The 24291-nt window shown below is 45.5% G+C and overlaps 1 protein-coding gene across 8 annotated transcripts in view; it reads left to right on the forward strand.

The window, feature by feature from the left end:
- The window catches only part of GLCE (glucuronic acid epimerase), a 66364-nt gene that overhangs the window by 36073 nt on the left and 6000 nt on the right, over nt 1–24291 (forward strand). For 6 of the 8 annotated variants that reach the window (XM_063142484.1, XM_063142486.1, XM_063142485.1 and 3 more), the window contains 2 exons: nt 17776–18365; nt 22145–22390. In XM_063142484.1, the coding sequence (XP_062998554.1) occupies nt 17789–18365; nt 22145–22390 (823 nt within the window). In that variant the 5' untranslated portion in view covers nt 17776–17788. Of the gene's footprint in view, nt 1–11643; nt 11720–14678; nt 14701–17775; nt 18366–22144; nt 22391–24291 lie in introns of those variants that run through there. The other 2 variants (XM_063142487.1, XM_063142491.1) reach the window with 2 other exon arrangements.

Consider the following 24291-nt stretch of genomic DNA (forward strand, 5'->3'; position numbering starts at 1 on the left):
GGACATTCTGAAGTGATCATGTTAACTTTTTTTGTTTCGTTTTGCTGTTTTAACCGTGGACGTCAATAGCTAAATGCTAGCTGTTTGTGAAGCGTCGGTCTGTAAGTGAGCAAGTTGGCACAAGGTAGATGCTATCCTCTGCAATACCTTGATGTAAATTGCCCATGGGCCAAATAAGGCAGTTTGATTTTATTAATACACCATCTAACTTATGGGGACACTGATCTTGACAGATGTAATGGTTGTGACATTTTGGTGACAAATAGTAGTGGGTCTTTTTGAAGCAGAGTTGCCTTGCCTTATGAGCCTAGGCCAATTCTATTATTACTGCGTTTCTGTACTCACACATCCATAGTGCATTTTGTTGTTTTGTAAACTGCCTTTGTAACAAACAAAATCATAGCATCCTAATTTCCTTATGAAACAGTTCAAAAGGCTTCAGAGAATTAAAGGTCTTCACTTAGTACAAAAGGAATCATAGAATCATAGAATAGCAGAGTTGGAAGGGGCCTATAAGGCCATCTAGTCCAACCCCCTGCAGCATTGGTGCCTGGTGAGCCTCTTCGGGAAGAGAATTGGATAGATGGGTGCCATAACAGAAAAAGGCCCTTTCTCCAGTTGACACCTGCTTCACCTTTGATGGCAGGGGCCCTGGGAAGAGGGTCTTCAAACATGAGCTTAGTGTACCTTCAGGTTGATGTCACTAGATATGTGTGAAAAGAATGCTGGACTAGATGGACCCTTGGTCTGACCCAGTATCTTATGTTCACGGGTCCAAGAATAGATTTCCTGGAGGCCCAAAGTTCCGACAGAGGGCATTCCATTCACACATCGATCCCCTCCACTCCTTGTTGGATGGCTGGAGGGCCAAGATTTAATACCTAACAAGTTTGTTTTTGGTTTAGATTATCTGCTCCACCTCGGAGTGGTTGGACTTGATTTGCCCTTACCTTCTCAAGGATCTCCTCCCAAAATGGGGGATATTAGGGACCTGCTCATCATTGGGATGATCTTCTGGACCCAGAGTTGGATTCTTCAAGACCGGCCTCACAGTCCTCTGCTTCAAGGTGGAACCACTGCATCTGTCAGCAGAACCTTAGTAGACTCAGAAGCAGGTGGCCCCGTCCCCTCTCATCCCCCACTACTAACCAAGGCTGTAAATAAGTATTTGGAATTTTTAAATAGTTTCAGTATTTAAAAGACCTGTGGGCAACGCCTCCTAGCAGAGAGCTTCATCTTCCTCTGCCTTATTACTAATTTCTAGATGTAACAGATAGCAGTAATTATTTGCAGTGCAACAGTATGAATTATGGCAGCTCTTTTATTAAAGTGACACCTCAGTCATGAAAAATAAGCATTCCATTGCTGGTGGAAAATTGGGAATGCTTTTAATTATTCCCGAAACCTCTGTGATTACTGCAGAAGCAAATCTCACCATAATGTAAAAATCAATAAAAATAATGCAATTTGTATCTAGTAGAGTGCTTTAAGAATTGTGGATGGCGCAAAGCACTTATCCATGATCTAGCAGCCACAGGATTCTGAATTCAGCAAAATCCATGGACTTCAGGTAAAAAGGAACCATTTTATTCTTCCAAGAAGTTCTTTTTCTCTACTGCTTCCTGCCATCCAAAGTTTTTTTTTTAATCTTAAGTGTGTAAAGATAGTTGTGAAGTCAGATAATTAAATGCATTGGCATGAAACAGTTGCTTTTTAAAAGGCCAGCTTGCTTAGCTTGTAATTCTTCCCTCCCCATATCTCACAGTAGGTCAGTGCCTAAACAGACTTTAAGTCAGTTAAAATGTGAAGCGTGACAGTAAGCCAGACTCTAGCAAACTGACTAGGAGGCTTTAGCCCAGCCACTAAAGTATTCATGGACCATATTCAAAATGCTAAAAATGCTTCACATACAATATCCTGGGAGCCCATAGGACAGCGTTATTATTGATTGATTGATTTGATTTGATTTATGGGCCACCTTTTAGGGCATTCCCTTTACAAGGCAGCATACAGAGCTCCCAAAGGACACACTACGATACACTGGAGACATCAAGTCATTTAATGCAGTTCAGAAATTCCAGCAAAAAGGAAAAAAGGCAGCGCAAAAACAGTGTTTTGGGAACAGATACGTTTGTAAAGTCCATTTGAAGACCTACACTATAGGAGTAATGTATGATTAATTTCAAAGGGAGTTCCAGAACTCTGCAGCCACCACTGAGAAGTCCCTGTCTCTTGTGCCTGTTCACCTAAGGAAGGGATGGTAGATAGTAAACGTTTGGGGCTTGTCCTCCATGCATTTAGCTTCAGCCTTGAGCAAAGCTCAGGGTGCAACGGCCAGGCCACTCTCTGGCCTGAGCCATTGTTTGCCTGCCTGTGATTTTATCAGCATTGCACAGCGCTCTGCAATGGGCGGGGGGTGCTGAGACTTTGTGGGAGAGCACAGACTTAGCATGAATAAGGTCTCGGATTAAATACTGCCACTGCGGGGTGGGGGGCATTTTTTTTTAAAAGAACAAATCTTAGCAGGGGAATCCCCTGCCTGAGACCCTGGTGGAGAGCGGCTCCCAGGCCGGTTCGGTTGCTCTTGGGCGCGACGAACTGGTGGTTTGACTTGGCATAAGGCAGCATCCTATTCATTCCATGTAGCCCCGCGTGCCGCTTTTCAGCCCAGTTCAAGAGCTGCCTGCAACAGGTGTATTTTGAAGGGTTGACTTCCCTCCATGGAGTTAATTTCCTTTTCCCCAAATGGGCAATAGAGGCTGCCACAGATGAGATGGGCCTCACGCTGCGATTGCCGCATTCCTAGGAAATTTCAGACCGGTGCTTAGTTACGAAGCCCAGGTGGGTGGGTGTCCATTGCTTTGAATGCCTGTTCTTTCAGCCTTAAATGTGGCAGGACAAACTGCAGAGTCACACTTGAGAATCTTACTGCAGTAGATAAACAAGGCTATGTTTCCAGAGGTTTCCAGGCAACTTCAAGGTTAAGGTATTGAGCTGCTAAGTACCTCCCACACATTCGATAAATCCCACCTGTCAGAGTCCTGCAGACTGATCCAATAATGCAGCATTTTCCCTTTCTGTTTAAATGACAGCTGTCACTTGGGTTCTGGTTTGTGTGAAAATTGCATATGAGGCTGTTAATTGAGGTTATCTAAGACTATGGCCAGCATTAAGTAATTCCTGGGAGTGCTGTGATGGCTGCCTGTTCCTGCAGGTAGAAATATTGTCTGGAAGTAAGTAGATTTGCGAGGAGATCTTTAGAGCCTCTGACAGTGACACTTGATTTCTATCAGCTGTGTTAGATAAACTTGGAATGAGGCCTGCTCTGTCCCTTGCTGTAGAAAACAATTTTATCCTGTTTTCTTCTTGGGGCAGAACCATTTTGCCAATGAACTATAAAGATGGCAGCCCTTATGGTCCTCAGTGGTGCCCCATAATGCAGCTCATGGTTGTATGATGCTATTGAAGAAACTGTTCTTTCCCCAGATTTCCTGAGAAATCATGAAATGGTTTCTGTTGTTCTTTAGTGCAGATGTAATTTGAAGTACGAAATTTGAAAGACCTTCCCATATAGTTTAGATAACATGGCTGGCTTTTTGGCAGTGATCATTTCTAGCTTAAACTGTTTCTCATGTTCCTCATATGTGGTTAATCTACACCTAATCAGTCTCTCTCCCTCCTCCTCCTCTCTCTCCCTTGATTGGTCTGTGCTGAATGCTTCTTTTTAAACAAACATTTTTTCTCAAATTGAAAGAATAGATTACATTTGCTCTGATCTCATTTTCTTTGTAGTTGGAAATCCAAACTGAACTTCATCTACATTCTGAACTTAAAAGCGTGATAAGTTTTGTATGTTCTCCTGCAAAGAAACCTCCTGTTCCCCCAACTATTTAGAATAATTTAAGGTACTGAAAAGCAAAACTTTTAATAGGCTTAAGTTATCCCCAAAAAGTTAGCCTAATCTTAGCTGATAATTTTATCAGTTGTGGTGAGCATGATGAGAGGACCTCACCCTCCTCTCCAGGACTGAGTGAGTAAGTGGGGAGGGTCCCTCTGTAGCTGAGCTTTGGAAGGGGCTGTTCCCCTCCACCTCCAGGCTGAGAAGCAAGATTGAGCCTGCTGGGATGATATCTGGGAACTGAGGTATTTGGAGCAAGTGGTCACCAGCACCAAGGTTGGGTCTTCAGCTCCAGGAGTAAAGGCTGGAGATTACTGTGTTGATCCTCTGCTTCAGAGGCACTTGGGAATCTAGGTTATACCAGGCCAGACTTTTTGTCCTCCCAGATCACTGGTATTGCCTGAACACCATTGCCGGAGGATCGATATTGCACTCGTGTCCTGCTTCTGGGCTTTGTATTAGGGCATCTGCTTGGCCACTGTGAGAGCAGAATGGTGGTCTAGGTAGGACTTTGTCTGACTCAGCACAGCTCTTCTGAAGTCCACGTGTTAAGGAACAGGGTGCCTCCGAGTACGTGCTCAGCCCCGGAATTCGTTTTCATTGCCAGAACTGACCTTGCAATCATTTCACACGCAAATCCGCTCCTGTGTGCCTCCCAAGCTGTCTTCATTTCAGTAGCCCAATTTAACAGAGTTTTTTTGTTGCCGCAGTTAAATAACTGGGAGCCAGAAGCCCTTGCTGATCTATGGCAAATCATAATCTGTATTCTGCCTAGCACTGCTTTAGAATATTCAAGATTAGAGGCGAAATTTGAGCCAGCAAATTCTTGATCCATCACTCTCAGTCTCTTAGCCAGCTGCATTATAATGCTCCCTCCACGCTGCTTATTTTCTTTGCATAGAATGTTGTAATCAGCAGCCCAATTATGGAGTCGTCTCATTTTAGACCTTCAAAGGAAAAGGCCCTGAGAACACAGGGAAAGTGCAAAACAGGGAGGGCTGGTGCAGTTTCCCCACTGATACTGCTTCAGCCTTGATTGCCACCATGGGGTGGGGTGGGGTGATGGAGCTAGTGAGGGTAGTCTTGCATTTCCCCTTGGAGCCCCTTAATTAGGATGTAATCGACGCCCAACTCTCTGTTCCTTCTCAAAAACCCATGTCACAGGATGCTGGCAACCAGATACTGTAATACCTTAGCGATGATAAATGTGAATTAAGCACAAGACCTGTGATTTCTCTGATGTACAGTTTTCAAAAGCAAGTCGGAAGGTTACTGAATCAAACTAACTTGAGCATAGTAAGAGCTGCCATCTACCCCCTTCTTCTGACCCCCTCCTGCTGCATAAAGGGTAAAGATCTTTCTTGCTGCTTTTAACATTTCAAGTGAACACATGTAGCTGCTCTGCATTAAACATGCCAAAGCCAGCTTTTCCTAATTGACAATAGGATCAGATAAAGGAAGAATCTCCTCCTGTTCCTCACCCTGGGCTATTCCAAGACCCAGGGGCCTGTCATTTAGAGGAGGGCTTCTGGAGTTGTAGCCATAGCAGGTGTAGAATGGGGTTTACGGCTGTGCGCTCCGTGGCCCTTAGTTTGTCATGAATGGGGCTGCTGGGTATTATGGTTCATAAGGCCTTAAGTGCTATAGAGGAGGATTAGCTTTCCCACAGCAGGGCCCTGGCCAGGGCTGTGGGTTGCTGTGGAGGGCAAGGTCTTCAGGTCAGGGTCTCTGATGTCAGTAGCTTGCGTTGGAGAACATGGAGCCGGAACTGGCAGTGCACCATGCTGGAGATCCTACTTTGTGGACAGGGCAAATGCAAAAGGCCAGGCCCCAAGCACTGGGACTTGCCAATCCCAAGGGCCAATATCGCTCCACCCACCCACCTGTCTGTTCTCCTGGTAACCTCTATGGCCTGTGTACTCATGGTCCTGGCTGGCTAAGCCTGCTTCTTAAGTCCCAGGTTTCAGCCCTGGAGTTTCTGACCCAGGGCAAAAGATGTTTCAGATTTTCAGAACCCCAAGTACTTTGCTTGTGTGTGTGATGCTTCAGCATGGCCCAAGGGTTTCGTGGCAGGTTCACGTGCCCTGGGGGAGGGACAGGGGCTGTTTATGAGTTCTACAAATGCTACTGTCTTGGGATGTGTGTTGTTGCCTGGTCTAAAAATAGGGGGAGGATGGCTGACGAAACGGTATTAAGGTCTTTCATCTGTTGCTGAGACATCCTTCATCAATCTCTGAAGCAACAATGTGGTGCTGGGGGCTGCTTCAAGAGGGGGCCTTGCAACGCATTCGTAAGCAGCTGGCCAAGTTCGGCGTTATTGTTTGTGCCATTAGCAAAGGGGGTTTAATAGTCTAATCCATCTGGGGAGCAAGTAGATTTATTAGGCTCCACACTAAATGGACTCATAATTACGACAGCCATTTCCACTCTCTCTGTTGCTCTCCCCCCACCCCAAATACGTGCTCAACATGGTAGGAAACACAGCAGGTTCTAGAGAGAGAACGGATTCAAAGGCAGGCATCTTCCATTTGTTTCAGTAAATAGTCCGTGGCTGTGTTTGCACAGAGGCCCAATGCTTTTGTCAGCAGACCTGGGCTGCAGGAGCTGCTGCATGCCCTGTTTGGCACTTCTTTATATTTGCCAGGAGCCTGAAATCCAGCTGTGGCTGTTTACGATGTTCACCTTCAACTTTAATAATGAAACACTAGAACAATCCACCCCTCCAGGTTTCGACATTACAAAGAGCCGAACCATTCCAATAATAATGATGTAGATTTTAAGATGCTTCAGACTGGAGTTGGCAACCTTTCACAGACCATAAATTTATGTACCTGAGGCCTAATGTCTGCTGGAGTGTAATTTTAGTGCAATTGTAACATGGCCGGTGCTGCCAGGGGAATATAGGAATGGGTTGAACATGGGTGCTCAGTAGAGTGTGTGCTGAGAAGCAGTGTTGTGGTTTGGATACAGTGACTGGGGCAGTTTGGGATTTGCCATAGAGAAGCAATATGGTGGGTCTGCCTGGAAGGAGGGAGTCTTGGCTTGGGGCATTTTGCTAGCCAGCTGTATGTCATCTCCCCTGAGAGTTCAGATCAGAAAATAGCTGGCATGTGCTGGCCTGGTGTTCATCTTGCTGAAGGTATTCCTTCCAAATGGCTTCCCTGGAAACATAATGGGCAGTGTCACCTTTTTCTTTCCCTTACCCTTTTCATAACCATCAACTCCCCAAGGGAACGTAGTCTTGATTAATACAGAAGAGGAGGGGGGCGGGGCAGCTGAATCACCAGGGTCTATACAAGGTGCAATATTAGCCCAAGCTGCTCTTGGGCTTTCTAGCCTTCAGCAGAGCTGCCATGAAATTTAGAAAAAGCTAAGATTCTCTGGCAAATTGGTATGTAGATGTGTAGGAATAGTCTGCTTTAGGAAGTTGTGTGTATACAAGACTTGTGTTCTTGTCTGTTCCATGTAGCCAACAAGACGGAAGCCCTGTGGGTGAGTGGTTCCCGAGTCCGGGAGACAGGCTCATTGCCTGTTCTGGATGGGGTTGCACTGCCTCTGAAAGAACAGGTTCGTAGTTTGGGGGTACTCTTAGACCCATCTCTGTCGCTGGAGGCTCAAGTAGCTGCCACGGCTCGGAGTGCCTTTTACCATCTTCAGTTGGTTCGCCAACTACGGCCTCTCCTGGACAGGGATAACTTGGCCACGGTGGTACAGGCATTGGTAACCTCAAGATTGGATTACTGCAATGCGCTCTATGTGGGGCTGCCCTTGAAGCTGCTCTGGAAGCTGGAGCTAGTGCAGAATGCTGCAGCTCGGCTGTTGTCTGGAGCTGCCCCTTTCCAGCATGTAACTCCTCTGCTGAGGGAACTGCACGGGCTGCCTATTCGCTACCGGGCCAGGTTGAAGGTTCTTGTACTGGTGTACAAAGCCCTAAACAACTTGGGACCAGGATACCTGAGAGAGCTCTGCCTTCTCCCCTACCAACCTGCCTGGTCACTGAGGTCATCCGAGGGCCTGCTCCTGGTGGTTCCACATAGATCCATCCTCCGACTGGAGTCCACCAGGGGAAGAGCCTTCAGCGTGGTGGCCCCCCTCCTGTGGAACTCCCTGCCTCTGGAGGTCAGGCAGGCGCCAACCTTGTACTCCTTTCGGCGCCTCCTGAAAACATCATTATTCCAGGAAGCCTTTCCTTAATATGCAGCCTTGGATCTCTGTTTTTGCTTCTTTTAAATTTTGTTTTAACTGTTTTATTCTGTTTTTATTTTAATTTTATCTTGTACACCGCTCTGAAATTTTTCATTGGGGAGCGGCATATAAATATTCTAAATAAATAAATAAACAATGAAGTCTATGGCTGAGTTCACACATCACGCTAAGCTCCCCTGAGAATAAGCCATTGTGGACGGATGGCCTGTCGGTTACTCCTGACAGATGATCTCTCGCTTGGCAGCTTGCCCTGGTCTGTTTGTCTCCCAGTGCTCTCAACTGCTGCTGGCACACGTGCCTGGGGCCTTTGCAGCAGAAATCCTAGTTTCCTTGCCCCCCTATATCAGTATCCTTTCTGCAGTTGGTGGGCTGTGGTTGCCAGTCAGATCCCCACCCCCAATCAGATCACTAAAGGGGTGTAAGTTTCCGAGCCCTTATGAATGCAGGAATGCATTCGCAAACTTTTTATTTAAAGGTCTTGCGTGAGTGCAGACTGCAAGGCCGCCTGTCTGCTATTGAGCCCAGAATACTGTCATCCCCCTCTTGTCAATGCCTTTGACAAATTCATCCTCCGCTTTGGCGCTTCCCCAGCAGAACTCACCACCTCCCTACATTAGTTCAGAAAAAGGAAATAATTTTCTGAGCCCTTGTGAATGCAAGAACCTGCTCACAATTTTTTTTAAAGCTTTGCTATTTAGCAAAGCATACTGATATGCCCCCTCTTGTTAATGTCCTTGTCAATTTCATCCTCCACTGCAGCCATCCTTGCTAGGGAGCACCTTTTTAAAAAAGGCTGTTTCACATTCTACGGAAGTAATAACACCTGCCCCTAAAGCTCCAGCAACCGCCAACCACTTTTAGGTCCATCTGTCCCCCACATTGTGCTTGTTGCTTCCCTCCGCTGGTCTCCATTGCTAGCTGTCAGATGTACATTACAGAGCAGTGAGAACAGGGACCGAGTGGGTAAAGATACACACATTTCAAGGCAAATAATCTTTGTGAACCGCCCAGAGAGCTTCGGCTGTGGGGCGGTATAGAAATATAATAAATGAAATGAAACAAGTGAGGCAGATCGTTTAAAATATGCAAATTTTATGGCAGAGCAGTAAAGTGAGGGGAAGTAGCGCAAATTTCATGACAGAGCAGTGAAAATTATGCAGAATCCCTAGCAGTCAACGTCTACTCCTATGTACTTGTGTAGGAACGGGAACCGGGGGGGGGGGGGGGAGTTGTGAATGTCCTTTCTTCAAGATTTCTACGGGGAGGATCTATCCTGAGGAAGAGGGCGCTGAGATGGGATGAGGGGAAATGATGGCACTCGTGAGATGGTGAGGAGTGGCAAAGGTTTTTGCCACTCTTGCTGATGGCTCTTTAGCTGTTCCCAAGAAGCCATGATTAAATTGCCCTGCTGGGTTCCTACATCACAACAAACAACCCGAAACAACGATATTTACAAGCCATGGATTCTTAGGGTGGCTTGTTTGCAAAAAACACACGATCCACCATGGAAAAACCACTTCAGGTTTGGGCGTCATGCTAACCCACCCTACAACCACCCACGATAACAACCTACTGTAGTATGGTGTACGAACCAGGTCTTTGTGTAACACACACACACACACACACACACACCTCATGCCCAAAGGATTGGAAAGAGGTTGAATAAACTTCTCACCAGCTGCTTGTTAACAACCTGTAATGCATGTAATCTTTCATGGAATTCACGATGATTGCTATTAAGACAAACGTTTCATATTAGGTGAAAATGTGTGGACGTTTTCACTTTTAAATTAGGTACTAGCAGGACCTTTGGCACTGGATTATAGTCACAAAATCGCAAAAGTATTCCTGGGTACTCTATCATTTTCCTGAACAACAAGACTGTTCCTTTCAAATGCTACACAGATGGAATATGGTTAACAGCCATAATTAAATAGTAAATCTGTTCTAAAAAGTCAGCCAGCATAGAAAACCACTATATAGATTCAATTATCTTAGCCCTGTTCATTTGTATGTACAGTATTATAATTTTTTACAACACAAAGAAACTGAATGCATTGTTTAATTTTTGCTCTGGGTTTTTATTTAGTCAAGGCATTAAAATGCTAGCTGCAGAAAGATGAACAGGCAGATTAATTGTAAATTAGCCATTAATTAGGCATTTGCATTCAAATCAGTTTTTAAAGAGAGGAACAGACAAACATGTTTAGATATTTTAATGATGTAGGAGTAGATGTGAAGCCAGAATATAATATTACCACGTCTGTACCTACCTGCTATCCAGCTGTTGCTGGGTTTTCCTGATATTGCAATGGTAGTTGCATCACATTATGGTAGAGTCTTGAATAAACAGATGAGGCAGTTTTCATTGTGCATTATCCTAATTATTCCTCATGAAGGGAATGAGAATTCCAGGTCTTTTCTGCACTAGTGTGAGAATCTTTGAAGTCTCAAGTTAACCCAAGAGCTCTTGATGGTTTTGCCCAACTGATGAGAATACATTTCCACACAGATTATTGGTTTCATCCAAATATCTTATGATGCAAAAAGAAGCTCCTGGGGTTGGGGGTGACTGTGAAGTCTCACTAAAATTATGTAGATAGTGACTACATAAGCCACAGTGGTTTGTTGTATCACAGGGTGGCTTGTTCATGGGCAACAAGCCACCCTAGCAACCCATGGCTTTTGGAGGGGTTGTTCAACCCACGATGGGCTGGCATGACATCTGGACCCGGCATTGCCAACCCATCGTGAGTTGCAGGCATCGGTAAGCAAGCCTCATGGCAGGAGCAGCAGAACCCCCTACTGTGCTTGTAGAGCGATCTCGCCGGTGAATGAGTGACACCCCTTCCGATGGTGCCCAAGCGGCACTCTGCAAGCGCTGTCGCTCGTTCACTAACACCTCTTGCTGAAACAAATGGTATTAGTGCAAAGGTGCTCAGATCTAGGGATGAGTCAGCACCAATTCGACTAGGAACTGGATCTGGTTTCCAAAGCTTCGTTAAGGAGGAACCTGATGGTGCCATATGCCTGAACCATGGCTAAGGTGGGGGGAGGCCTTTTGCTCCATGGGGGTAACTCATGCTTCCATGGGCCACTCCTGATCTCTTAGCCCCGGAGAAGAGTTTCCCTGGAGTTATGTTTGCACTGTCTACTTGTGAATAACATGGGGCATTCTAATATGCCACTATTAAATGAGTCCATTTCTGACGCCCCCTGAATTATTGTTATATATGTATATTCCAGTTGGTTGATGAATGCCTTAGTATTGAAGCTTGCCAAAATCAGCACCAACACTGGGAGGATGAGGAAGGGGAGTGCTGCTTTGGACAAACCATTCAAGTTTCCATCTGCCATTCTTCGTTTGTTTGCAAAATGCTGCTTTTGCTTGTATCTCATTTGCCAAGTCTCTGCATGGTGGCCTCTGTGTTCATTTTAAAACCAGATTAGCCTGGCATACACTCTTGAAAGTAAACAAGGGCCTTATCTTGGTGTAGCAGAAATCCCTGATCTTTACATTTAAAAGCTGGTTTCTTTTTTGTGCATACAAGAGAAGATTGCGCTGAGGTGCCTGGAGAAACGCAGAATTTCCTGGCCATTTAGTCTAAAATCTTGGTAAGTTCTTTCATTTATAAAGACTGCTCTTGAGCCATTCTGGTATTTAGCCTCTTGATGTAGTTTTTACTCCTTCCCCTTCCCAGGTCAGTTCTAACCCTACTGGCACTGTTGACATAAGCAGTTCAAATCTGAAAAAAAAAAAAATGGGACTACTTTGCCCGAGTTAGCTCCAGCTGAGCAGCAACCCCCAGATTGTAGGTCAAAGAGGTGGTGCAGCTACGGTTTATTTAAAATATTTCTAAATCATTCCTCCACTCAGTGAGCAATTCACAATAAATCATAAACACAATAAAATACAAATTCAAGTAAAAGTAGAACCAAACTGATAAAATACGTAACAATAAGATAGGGGAACCATCTGTAATATAACAGTAAATGTTAATCAGGAAAAACTTGGCAGAACAATATAGTGATTACGCCTGAAGGCCATTAATGAGGGAGGCAACCTCACCTCACTGGGAAGGGAGTTCTGCAGGCTGGTTGCTGCTACACAGAAGAAGACCCTAGTCTCGGGTACCTAGAGCAAGAGAAAAGTAATTACAATACTTTTTTCCCAGGGGTTTAACCCTGAAAAACAGCCTATAAATATTGAAATAAAATAAATAGAAATAGAAAGTACAGTTCAATGTTTCTATCCTCAAAATACCAACCTCTACTGCTAGTAACCTATAGAAATATATTTTGCTTCCTGCAAGGGGGAAATGGCCAGCTACAAAAATGGAACTGCTGTGACCATGAAGGCGGCACGCAGAAGCCTGCATCTTACGGCCGGGTTCTCATGTTACATTTTCTTGCAAATATATGCCACTCCATTCTGTATCATCACTTCTGTGTTATGCAGTGTGGTTAGTTGTTACCTGAACGGGGCATTTTTGTTTACCTCTTTCCACGAAACGTCTGGCAAGCAGGAGAATTCTATATTCTATGAACATAGAACATACCCACATGTCGAACACACTTACAAAAATAATTGGAAGCACCAGTTCAGCCTGGCCAGGGATATAATTCAAAGGCATCAAGATATTTTTTTAAAAGGGTAGCGTCTGGTAAATTCAGCAAAGAAAGAATGTAAATCCTGGATAGTTTGCTGACCAAACGCCATAGTCTGAAATTTTGGTGTCCTTTTGACATGCAGAACATGGCTACGAACTCATAAATTCAGCGCACACTGATGTATGCTAAGAAGGGCAACTGCATCTCTCCTGACTTCTTTTGAAGTGATAATGCAATTCTGACAAGCTGCTCATCATCTCATTGCACATTAAGGATACAGGGGAGTAAACCTCTAAAAATGCAGGGAGAATTTTCACTGGATGATATGATTTAGGCACTAGGCATGGGATGGGACTGCTGCGAATGGAACTGCTTAAGGACAAAAACCACTGTAACTAGGGGAATATGGAGATGTGGAGTTTTTGAGTAGGCTGCTCTTTCTACATTGCTTTGTAAATCTCATTGGTCAAAGTACATTGCCTTGGTCAAAAGGGCCCTGGAGATTCTGTTGAGTTCCAGGCAGAGGCTTCACATGATTGTTTTGGTTGTGTTCATGTCCTCCTTGGTGCCTCTTACCAGGCATTGGCGATAGGAATCTGAAGACACTTGATGTGGGTGAGCAGGTATACTAGTTGGCATTCCACGTGATGGTCACCGTATATGTAATTCAATATGGAAAAGCCAACTTACAACATTCTGACATATTCCAGTCTGTGCAAGAACCAGGATGGGGCATGCAGATGGGAGCAGGCTTGAGGTTTAGTAGCTGGGGTTGCCACCTGCTTTACTTTCTCCCATATAAGTTAGTGGTTACCTTTGACAATAGCAATGAAATCTGAAGCAGTGAACTTGGAGATAACTTTCTGGTGAGAGCAAAATCCTTACTTTGATTGGGTCCAACTCCCCCAATTAAGGATTGTATGAACATAAGAAGGGCTGTGCTGGATCAGACCAAAGACCCATCTAGTCCTCCTTCTGTTCCCACGATGGCCAACCAGATGCCACAGTGGAGAGCCCACAAGCAGGGTATGAGTGCAATAGTTTCCTCCCATCCAGCAACTTGGGTGCCATGTCCTCTGTTTGCAGAGCACAGACCCTTGGGGGACTTTGTAATATGTGCAAATTCACCCCTGTCAAGGTGGCTGGCTTGTGGCTATTTTTTTAAAAAAAATGTGGATTCTATTTAAGGTACTGTTTTGAATTTTCTTAGTGGACATTCCTAATAGGGGATAATTTCAATTCCTTGGATATATTTTTTTTATAAGTTAAAACAATTTTGCCAGCAGACCCTGTGGAACATGAACACCAAAAGTAGCCATGGTGGCCATGAGAAAAACACACACCAAACTCCATATTGGTATAATACCTTTATTAGGGCGACTACAGATTTTAAAATGTGCAAGTTTTTGAGATCTCCACATCTCTTCATCAGGCAAGATGCTGCAAAAAGCAGTTGGGGAGAAGAGGAGTAAAAAAGAGCTGACTTGATGTTGACACTGTGATGTATGTCTGATCATTGAGATGAAATGTAAAGGAACTTCAATAATTCTGAACATCTCAGCAGAAGTTATGCAGGTGGGACTATAATTCATGCCACTTCTTGGCGAGCAGAAGTAATTAATAGGGCAGCAGCCTCATAATTGGCTTTCCAGATTTAGTTTTTCTTCTTTGAATACCTTTTTTTCCTCGCATACTGAAGAATGCTTTGGATATCTTGGCACTCTGTGTTGCCAAAATTAAATTGCTTCATTATATATTGAAATAAATTGCCTTCACAACAAATTGGCTAGTTTCTGCCCATAAAATGTTATATTACCTTATGTTTTAATTAGAAGGCTCTTGAGAAAGACCAAGGCTGGAAAGAGACTAAAGTGTTTACACAAAGGCTACGTTGAATTGTTGACGGCATTAGAAGGATGGTGATTTGGATTCCGGTGCTGCAATTCTGGGGCTAACATTTGCTTTTTTGTGGTTTTGCTTATTGAGTAAGTTTAATGAAACGTTAGGGTACACTACCATTCCCTCTGATAGCAAAGGGAGTTCTTAAAAAAACAAAATAGCCTGATAAAGACCTGTGAACTTCCAGGAGATAGGCATTAGAAAATCTAGATAAGAAACAAACCAACCAAGATAACCATGCCGGCCAATAAGGGATGGGGGAGGATGCAAAATCCATAGATGGTCAATACCTCTATAGGACCAACCATAAAAGTAAAAAAATAGGGAGTAACTCATCTTAGAGTCTGGAAAGGGGACCAGGAATTCCTATCATTGAGCTGAAACAAACTGCTCTCTAGTCACAGCTACGGTAAAATCTTACATTCTTCTGCCTCGGGGGTGAGAAAGACAGCATCTAAACTGGGATTGGGAATGGGTGTCCCTCCAGATGATGTTGGGCTGCAATTCCTATCATCCCTGGCCAGCTTAGCCAGTGTATTCTTGACATTTCCATAGCATTACAATTAGATAGTTTAGATTTCTCTAAAAGGATTAGTATGAAACTTGCATATTTCAGCTATATGAGACACTTTCTTAAGGTTCAGTGTGGACTGGGTTACCTCTGCCCAATGGGAAAATGGGTACATACACCTGTCTACATAGGTGTCCTACCCCGTCTTTTAAGTGCAAGGGTAGCGTGTAGATGTGCAATTTAGGGCATGCTGGATGTTGTAGGTCCTTTTTTTTCTAAACATGTCAGACCCGGCTTCAGCAGATACAGTGGCTCAGTTTTGACAACACGTTAGTCAATGCAGTGTGAAAACTCCACTCAGCAGTTGAGTTTCCAGGGGGCTTACTCCCCCCACGCAACATGTTCTAACTCCACTGTTGTGTGACTGTGGGCTCCTGTGGAGTAGAGTAAAGTCCATCACTATGTTGGATACATCTCTCCACCCCCAGTCCTCCTGATGGTATCCCATCAGCCATTGCTGCAAAAGAACCAATCCCGGCGGCTCTCATAGAGGGGCACTTGCTCCTTTCACTGCTCTTCCCAGGGAACTCTGTAGCCTGTGGGAAAAGTCAACTCAACGGAGAACTCCATGGAGCCCTCCACACAACACAACAGTTGTGCAGGAACTCGCACAACATGGATATTAAAGTGTGGAGTGTTTTCCCAAAAATCTCCACCATTGCGTGGAGTTTTCCCACCAGACAACACATTTCTCAACAGTGGTGTTACAACTCCACCGTGGAGTTCTAAAACCACCATTGACTAATATGTTGTCCAACTGAGCTAGTCTGTAGCCAACAAGGCCAGACCTGCTAGATGCTCAGATTAAAGAGTAAGCCTTTAGATTGGGGGTCAGAAGACCACCAGACCTGCTCTGGCCTATTGGAGTAATAACATGCCCCCCTGTCTGCAGTGCCTTCCTTTTGCCAGAACTCGGTGATGCTGCGTATATGGCAAATCCCCACCACTCACAACCAGATCTTGCAGTCATTCCCTACTGTGTCTATTGAACTGATTTAACAAAGTTTGAATTGACCCTGGAACAGGGCAGCTTCAGACGTTCTTAGAAGACGTCTGCATTTCATGTGCTCCAGATTTTGCCTTGCACTGTTCCCGGGTGCAGTTCTTTGCTTTATCTTTTCAGTTTGGGGTCTTTCTAGGACAGCTGTCGGCTGCCACCTCCCTCCCCCACTGCAAATTACACAAGTCAGCTCACGTACAGAAATGTTTTTTCCCCAAAATCCCATTTATCAGGCTTTCCGAAATAGCTTGTCTAGATTTGAATTCCAGGTTTCATCCGAGTAAAATTGTCTAGCATTCGATGGGTTGAAAACGTCCAATTAAACCTTAAGTAGCTATTTCAGAGTTGACTTGGAACATCTCAAGTTCATTTCTGCGCCAAGAAAGGGCAAAATAAGGGTTATTGCTGGAGAGTTGATTGTTCAAATGATGCAGTTCCACACAGGAAGCACTTGCTCCCTGCAAAAGGAGTCCTGGATTCTGTTTTGGCTGAAGAGCTTCTCCAAGACCACTGCACTGCTTTTGACCACACAACTAACTTGGTTGGAGTTACCAAAATGAGGAAGCCAGCTGACTCTCAGCCGCATCATTGCCAAAATGCAAGTGGAATGAAATTCTTTAGTGAGGAATGTGATGACGTACAACATTGTGTTTTGTCCAAATGATCTTTCTATTTGTCCCAGAGAGTGAGGGTTTTGGTGCATTTGGCTCATCCAATTTTGATGTATACTGATGCTTCCCAAACCCTCTACCCTCGGGGAGCCTGTTCCATATTGATGTGTTTGCCATGGGATTTCTCTGCATTGAAGAGGATTCAGGGTCATGTCCTACGCTGTGCAGTCCACTCATCCAAAGTGCTGGCCACCCCTGCTGGGCTCGTGTGTGTGTGTGTTTTGCATGGGAAGATGGGTGGTGACAGGATATTTATTATTTATTTATTTATTTACATTTATATACCGCCCCACAACCAAAGCTCTCTGGGCGGTTCACAAAAGCTAAAAACAGTAAACATTAAAAATATACAAAATTTAAAAAACCATCAGAAACATAAAAACAACAGTATAAAAACATCAGCAACAATTCTGGGATCCATTAAAAAGCAAACTTCGCATTCAATGTCTTTAAATGCCTGGGAGAAGAGGAAAGTCTTGACCTGGCGCCTGAAAGATAACAATGTTGGCGCCAGGCGAGCCTCATCAGGGAGATCATTCCACAGTTCGGGGGCCATCACTGAAAAGGCCCTCTCCCTTGTTGCCATCCTCCGAGCTTCCCTTGGAGTAGGCACTTGGAGGAGGACCTTAGATGTTGAGCGCAGTGTACGGGTAGGTTCATGTTGGGAGAGGCGTTCCATCAGGTATTGCGGTCCCAAACTGTGTAAGGCTTTATAGGTTAAAACAGCACCTTATACATGCCTAAGTCAGTGGATACCTCTTACCTGAAAAGCTTTGTCTCCTCATTGAGGTCCTCTGTTGTACCCTTGGCATGAACTGTGTTCAAAGAAAGGTGCCTTATATCTGTGTTGGGCTCGGTCTTCCCTGTCTTTCTCAGAAATCAGAAAAGGACTTCTAAAACAGCTTTCGTTTTGTTTTAGGTACGATGTGAATATGCGTTGCTTGGCGGCTCGTGTCAACTATAAGACTTTGATTGTCATCTGCGTTCTCTTCACCCTGGTCACGGTCCTGCTGTGGAATAGATGCTCCAGCGACAAAGCGGTGTCATTTCTGCGTAACCCAGGCGGCAGTTTCCGAGCAGAGGGACTGGAAAAACGAGCGGCTGCGTCGGAGAGCAACAACTACGTGAACAGCCCCGCCAAGCAGCAGAGCGAGGAGGCCTCACCCCAAGAGCAGCAGAAGGCTCCCCCTGTGGTCGGGGGCTTCCACGGGAACAAGGTCCTGGGGCTGAAGTATGAAGAAATTGACTGCCTGATCAATGACGAGCACACGGTCAAAGGCAGGAGGGAGGGGAGCGAGGTCTTCCTGCCGTTCTCTTGGGTGGAGAAGTACTTTGATGTCTACGGGAAAATTGCCCAGTATGACGGCTACGACAGGTTTGAGTTCTCCCATAGTTACTCCAAAGTGTATGCACAGAGAGCGCCTTACCACCCAGACGGCGTCTTCATGTCCTTCGAGGGCTACAATGTGGAAGTCCGGGACAGAGTGAAATGTATAAGTGGCGTTGAAGGTGTGTCTTTGTTCTTCTTGTTTTTTCAGATTTTATTTCCTGCTCTGTCCCTACGCGTTACCTTGGATAAATGTATAAAACTTTGTTCTAAAACTGGAGTGTGCTTTCAAAATTGGAGGCCAAAAGAAATAACCCACATTCATTTACCCCACATCTCAAACTCGATTGTGCCAGCACTGTGCCTGGATTCAGTAAAACCACAAACTCTTTAGGGGGTTGGGATTCTTCCAGTCATGGCTTGGAATTTTACCAGTTGCCATTGGTTGCTGTATGGGTGGGGCTTGGAGCAAAAGCATATGGGGACCATCAGGAAAGGTCCTGCCAAGATCTCTTGCCTCTGTCACGCTTCTTCTCTGACCGCCCCTCCCCAGCACAGAAGATGGGCCTGAGAAGATGCCTGAGTTGTTTTGGGACTTGTCGTGCTTCAAAAGGTGTTGCCAGAAAGGTTAACCAGCTCAGTAGCTGGGCCTGCCCTCACGTGTCTTAAGAGCATCAGGATACACCCTTTCCTTTTTTTAACCTTGTTTTATTAATGCTTTTATAAAACATCAAAAATATATGAAACATGCAAAGTATGCAACTAAAGAAAACCAGCCCTCCCCCCCTCTCTATTTTTAATTCTTAAAAACAAGATAGAAAAAGTAAATAGAAATCTGTTCCTCTTCTAGGCTCAATACAAACACCACATGGCTTTGGACTTACTTGGGTTTTCCCAAGACAAAATTTCTCCTCCCAGGAATGTAACTCCTGGCTCACCGTTCTTCCATGAATTGATCTTTGCGGATTTGGGGCTCCTATATAGTCTTATCTGATGAGTTGATCTTACACGTTAAGGATCCAGTCAAACCGCGTTGGTGACTTAGGGTCTTTCCATTTGTGTGTTACTACTGGGGAGCAGCTAGCCAACAATTACGTATATATATATATATTATAAAAACATATAACCACTCTTATTTATATATCCTATTGTGGATTAAAGCCTAACTTCCGATGAATAGTTTGATATTAAACTATTGTGTTCTGGGGTATGCCCTAATAGTGCCCTCTTTCTCGGGGCCCTTTGCCATATAGCTCATCAGCTGCCCCACATCTACAACCTCTTGCCTCTCCTCCTGCTCCCCCCCCCCCCGCCCCCAGCGTTCACATACGAGGCTGCTCTGTTAGAATCAGCTCTTCAGTGAATATCCTCTCCTGCCTCCCAGATGCAATGGCACGAAGGGGTTCATTTCAGGTTTCCTCCTGTCTCTTCCCCACAATGACAGTGTTGTCTGCTGGAGAGTTTAATCATGTCATCTTTCTAAATTAAGAGTTGCAAGTAAAGCTTTTATAGCAGGCTTTGCCTTTTGCCTCTTTGAGTACCAAGGCCTTTCACAAAGGCCGCTCTTCATTAATGAGTGAGCAGCCTTTTGCATTTGAGATAATACATAGCGGTGCTTAAATAGTTCCCTTGGTGCTTTTACCTTTCAGGTGGATGCATCCATCAGGTGACTATCAAGAGACACTTACCGACGTTTTGAAGTGCTCATAATACCTGAAAACGTATTTTTCTTTCATTTTGTTTCAGTCATCTTTTCATTACACTTGGTTAAGACATAACGGGTGTCTGAAGTAGCCGTTGTGTCAGGGGAAAAGGGCATTGCGCAGTCCGAGTCTGGGAATTGGGAAGGTTTGTGGAATGGAGATCCCGGAGTTTATTTTTGAATGGGTGAAGCTGCCTGTGCCTCGTGCTGTCTGTTGGTCGCTCTAGAGGCCTTGAGGTCTTTTCTGCCCCTGCTGCATGTGATCTCTTTAACAAGAGCTGCCCAAGACGAAACCTTGGGCTTTCAGGCTAAGATTACAATCTTCAGTGAGCCCCACTGAGTTCCACAGAACTCAGTGGGGCTCACTGAGGAGAGCAAAGAGGATGATCAGGGGTATGGAAACAAAGCCCTATGAGGAGAGAGAGAGAAATGGGCATCTTCTTCTTCTTCTTCTTCTTCTTCTTCTTCTTCTTCTTCTTCTTCTTCTTCTTATTATTATTATTATTATTATTATTATTATTATTATTATTTGTATCCCGCCTTTTGCCCAATGCTGGGCCTCAAGACGGCCTTACAAAGTTTAAAACATACATTGTTTTAAAACAAAGTTTAAAACATACATACAGCACCATGTACACTGATGGTGCTATATAAATAAATAATAATAATAATAATAATAATAATAATAATAATAATAATACATTGGGGGAAAACAAAAAACCATAAACGTTCAAAATAGACAACAAAATTATAAGACATTAACATAGATGGAGGGCCAGATTATTCTCCAAAGGCCTGCTGGAACCAAATGTTCAGCCTTGAGAAGAGAAGGCTGAGGGGAGACATGATAGCACTCCTCAAGGTGGTTACACAGAGGAGGGCCAGGATTTCTTCTCGAACATCCCAGAGTGCAGGGCATGCAATAATGGGCTCAAGTTGCAGGAAGCCAGATTCTGGCTGGACAGCAGGAAAAAACTTCCTGAGTATTAGAACAGTACCGCAATGGAACCAATGACCTAGGGAGGTCATGAGCTCCCCCACACTAGAGGCCTTCAAGAGGCAGCTGCACAGCCATCTTTCAGGGATGCTTTAAGGTGGATTCCTGCATTGAGCAGGGGGTTGGACTCGACGGCCTACTAGGTTCCTTCCAACTCAACTATTCTATGATTCCTTGACTCCTGAGTAGATGTGCTTGGGATACAAGCTTCGTTTTCTGTCTTGCTCAACGTTGACTGACAGTGTCCAGGCAACTGGGACAAATCCATCCCACCAGAACTTCAGCATCTGTGCAATAGCTTCCTCCAACCTGGGTCCCTCCAGATGTTTTATTGGTCTACTATATCCCATCATGGCCAGTCGTCAGGATTGATGGGAGTTGTACTCCAAAACATCCAGAGGGACCCAGTTTGTGGGAGGCTGTTGTAAGGCTGGAGACCTTCCTGGAGTGGAGGCATCTTGCTGGCCCCTGGGGCCACCAGGGGGCTGGGTCATCGCTCCGAAAAGATCCAGGGAGATCTGAAGCTACGCTCCGGATTCTTGACTGTTGGCCATGCTGCCTGGGGCTGAAGGGAGCTGAAGTCCAAAACTTCTGTAGGGTAGCAGGTTGGAAAAAACTGGCTTACATTACAAACATCTTGCATCAGTTCCAGTGGACATTTAGCCTAAAAGGTTGTAAGATCATAATAATTGTGTGTCCCTTTCCTCTGTTTCCCTTTTCGTTACCAGGAATTCACAAAAGGGCATCTAAAGGCAGCCAACCCTCAGTCTCACGTCAAGTAGGCCTCAACACGTTTCCTCCTTGCCCCTTTCCAACAGGCAAAGCACAAGAGCAGCAGCAGCAGCCGCCGCCCAGGCGCTCAAAACACTCCCTCCTGTTTCTCTTTCTTATTTGCAAGGGGTGAATAGTGCAACTACGGCAGCTTGTCAAGTTTTGAGGTTTTTACCTTTCAGTGTCTGACGGAACTTAGAGAGTCAGCCTGCCCTGGCTTCTCAGGCCCAGGACAACCCAGGCTGCCTTTCTACAAGATCTGTGTACCCTTCCAGAATCTCAGAACCTGCCTCACCGCTAGACTGGAAGTCAAGGATTTTTCTCTTTAGATTCCATTCAATCAATCAGTCATGAAGCAAAGTTATCAGTCCATTAGCTCAGGCTAATAGCGTTGTGAAGGACTGACCGTGGTCCCATCCAGCAGGACCCTTCTTATGTCCTTGAGTGATCCTGCAGTGATTCATGTTCTGTGGTCTTTCCCTTTGTCACAGGTGTGCCACTGTCCACCCAGTGGGGGCCACAAGGCTATTTCTACCCCATCCAGATTGCCCAGTATGGGCTCAGCCATTACAGCAAGAATCTGACTGAGAAGCCCCCTCACACAGAGGTGTATGAAACAGCTGAAGAGAAGGACCAGAGCAACCGGCCCGGTGACTGGACTGTACCCAAAGGCTGCTCTGTCACAACGCTGCCCGACAAGTTGAGATTCACAAACGTCAAGCAATTTTTTGTTCCAGGTGGGTCAATGCAAACAGAGTGGAGGAGGCTGGATTTCCCCGGCGTAAGGCGATGGAGCCCTGCCTCAGGCCTCGCTCTGGATGGCCTCTGGCCCAGCTCTGAGGGGCGGTCTCGGTAGCCTTGCTTTGGCCAGTCAAGCGTTGCCAGGTTTTTCAAGTCGTGTGTCAGCTGCACCGTCTTTATTTAGCACCCCTCATGGGCTAACAGCTGTACAGAGCACAGAAATAGGGAAGCCCCTGTCCAGGCAAGCGTGGGGGGGGGGGGGGAGAGCAGAACGTGACGAGGGTGCGCCAGGAAACGTTTTGCGCATGGAGGGCCTGGCAAGGCTGTTCAAGGCAGAAGGGCAGGAAGGAGGCAGGAGGCAGGGGGAAGGAAACGGGCTTGGGGGAAGGAGGCGACAAAATGGGAGACGTCTTGGTGACTAGTGTCAGTGTTGAGCTGGTTCAAATCTTCGTTCTGCCATCAACCTTAGGTCTACATAAACACATGCCATTTGCCAACTTGGGAGAATACTACTGGACTTCGCATGCAGTTGCTGTCTAGGAATATGTTTCTAGTCCTCTTCAGGAATTGCTGTACATGCGTGTTTAGTATATTTTGAATATTATTGTGATATTGTTGATTTGTACATTGTTAAATATTGGTGTAGTTTTTAATTTTTGTAAACCGCCCAGAGAGCTTTGGCTATTGGGCGGTATAAAAAAAATGCAATAAATGAAATGAAATGAAATGAATGAAAGCCCGCATCCCATTTAGAGACTGAGATTGGAGAGAGTGCTCCCCCTCCCTCCCTCCCTCCCTCCCTCTGTGTGTGTGTTTACTTCCCCCTTTACTTCATTTTGTTTCATGATACAAGGAAAACGTTTTTTCTATGGCAAAATTAATGATTACATGCAACGTTTCTCCTACCCCTCCTTCCCCCACCTTGTATGAAGACAGACTCATTAATAGGGGCATAATGTATTTCCCCCAACTAATCAATAGCCATTAGAATTAATGAGTCCATTACTTTAAAAGACAACGAAGTAATTTTAGCCTGCGCCTCCGGCCGGGGTCTCTAAGGCGAAAGCTGTAGAAGTCCCCCTTGCTTTTGGAGGAGGAGGAGGGGTTGCTGGGTCCCTCCGGGGTGCGCTTGGCGTCCTTTTGTTGATGGCAGAGTCATCTTCAGGCCCGAACGGCCACCTGCCCCAAAGCTGTAGCGTTGGGAGTGCTCGAAGGAGAGGCAGGACCCTACTTGCCCTTCAGAAGCCTTCGTTTGGGTTGCAGCGCTGTCGGTGGCCCTCTCCCCACTCTTGCGCTGGCTTCTCAAATGAGTCCATGCCTGCCAGGAATGGCTCCTCAGCCTCGCCCTGCCGTCTTCCTGTTAAGCTCACCTGCGGCTCATTTGGCCCCTCTGGTCTTCTCGGTTTCCCTGTAAACGGAAGCAGGAAGAGGCGCTTGGCAGGCTGATCCACTGCCGTTGTGCAGAGTTGCTTCCCCCTTCGCCTCCAGACGCTGAGAGCAACTTGGCCCGGTATAGCAGTTACTATTACAAGTGGGGCCTGCAACAGAACGTTGCAGCATGGAGTGCTCCTGCTCCGTGTTCCAGCCAGCCTCTTTCACGATTCTTCATTCCGTTTGCCTACCCGGTTTTGTGCCTCTCTCCATTTGTCAGCATTTTACGGCCCCTGAGCATGTTCCGACCTCCGTGGGCTTGTTCCCCCTGGCCCCTTGCTTTTAGGATTCTTTCTAGAGCTTCTGTACTTCTGTAAACCTGGGGTTTCCCCAAGCCTGCTGATCCCTATCCTCTGTGGTTATGCCGTTCGGGCTATGACCACCAGTACCCAGAAAACGGAGTTTGCTGTTAGTATGTGTGGGAGTGTTTGTGTTTGGCTCAAAGTTTTGATGTTTAGTTTGTCAT

Source organism: Elgaria multicarinata, chromosome 16 (assembly GCF_023053635.1).
Source record: "Elgaria multicarinata webbii isolate HBS135686 ecotype San Diego chromosome 16, rElgMul1.1.pri, whole genome shotgun sequence".
In the NCBI taxonomy this organism is placed as follows: domain Eukaryota; kingdom Metazoa; phylum Chordata; class Lepidosauria; order Squamata; family Anguidae; genus Elgaria; species Elgaria multicarinata.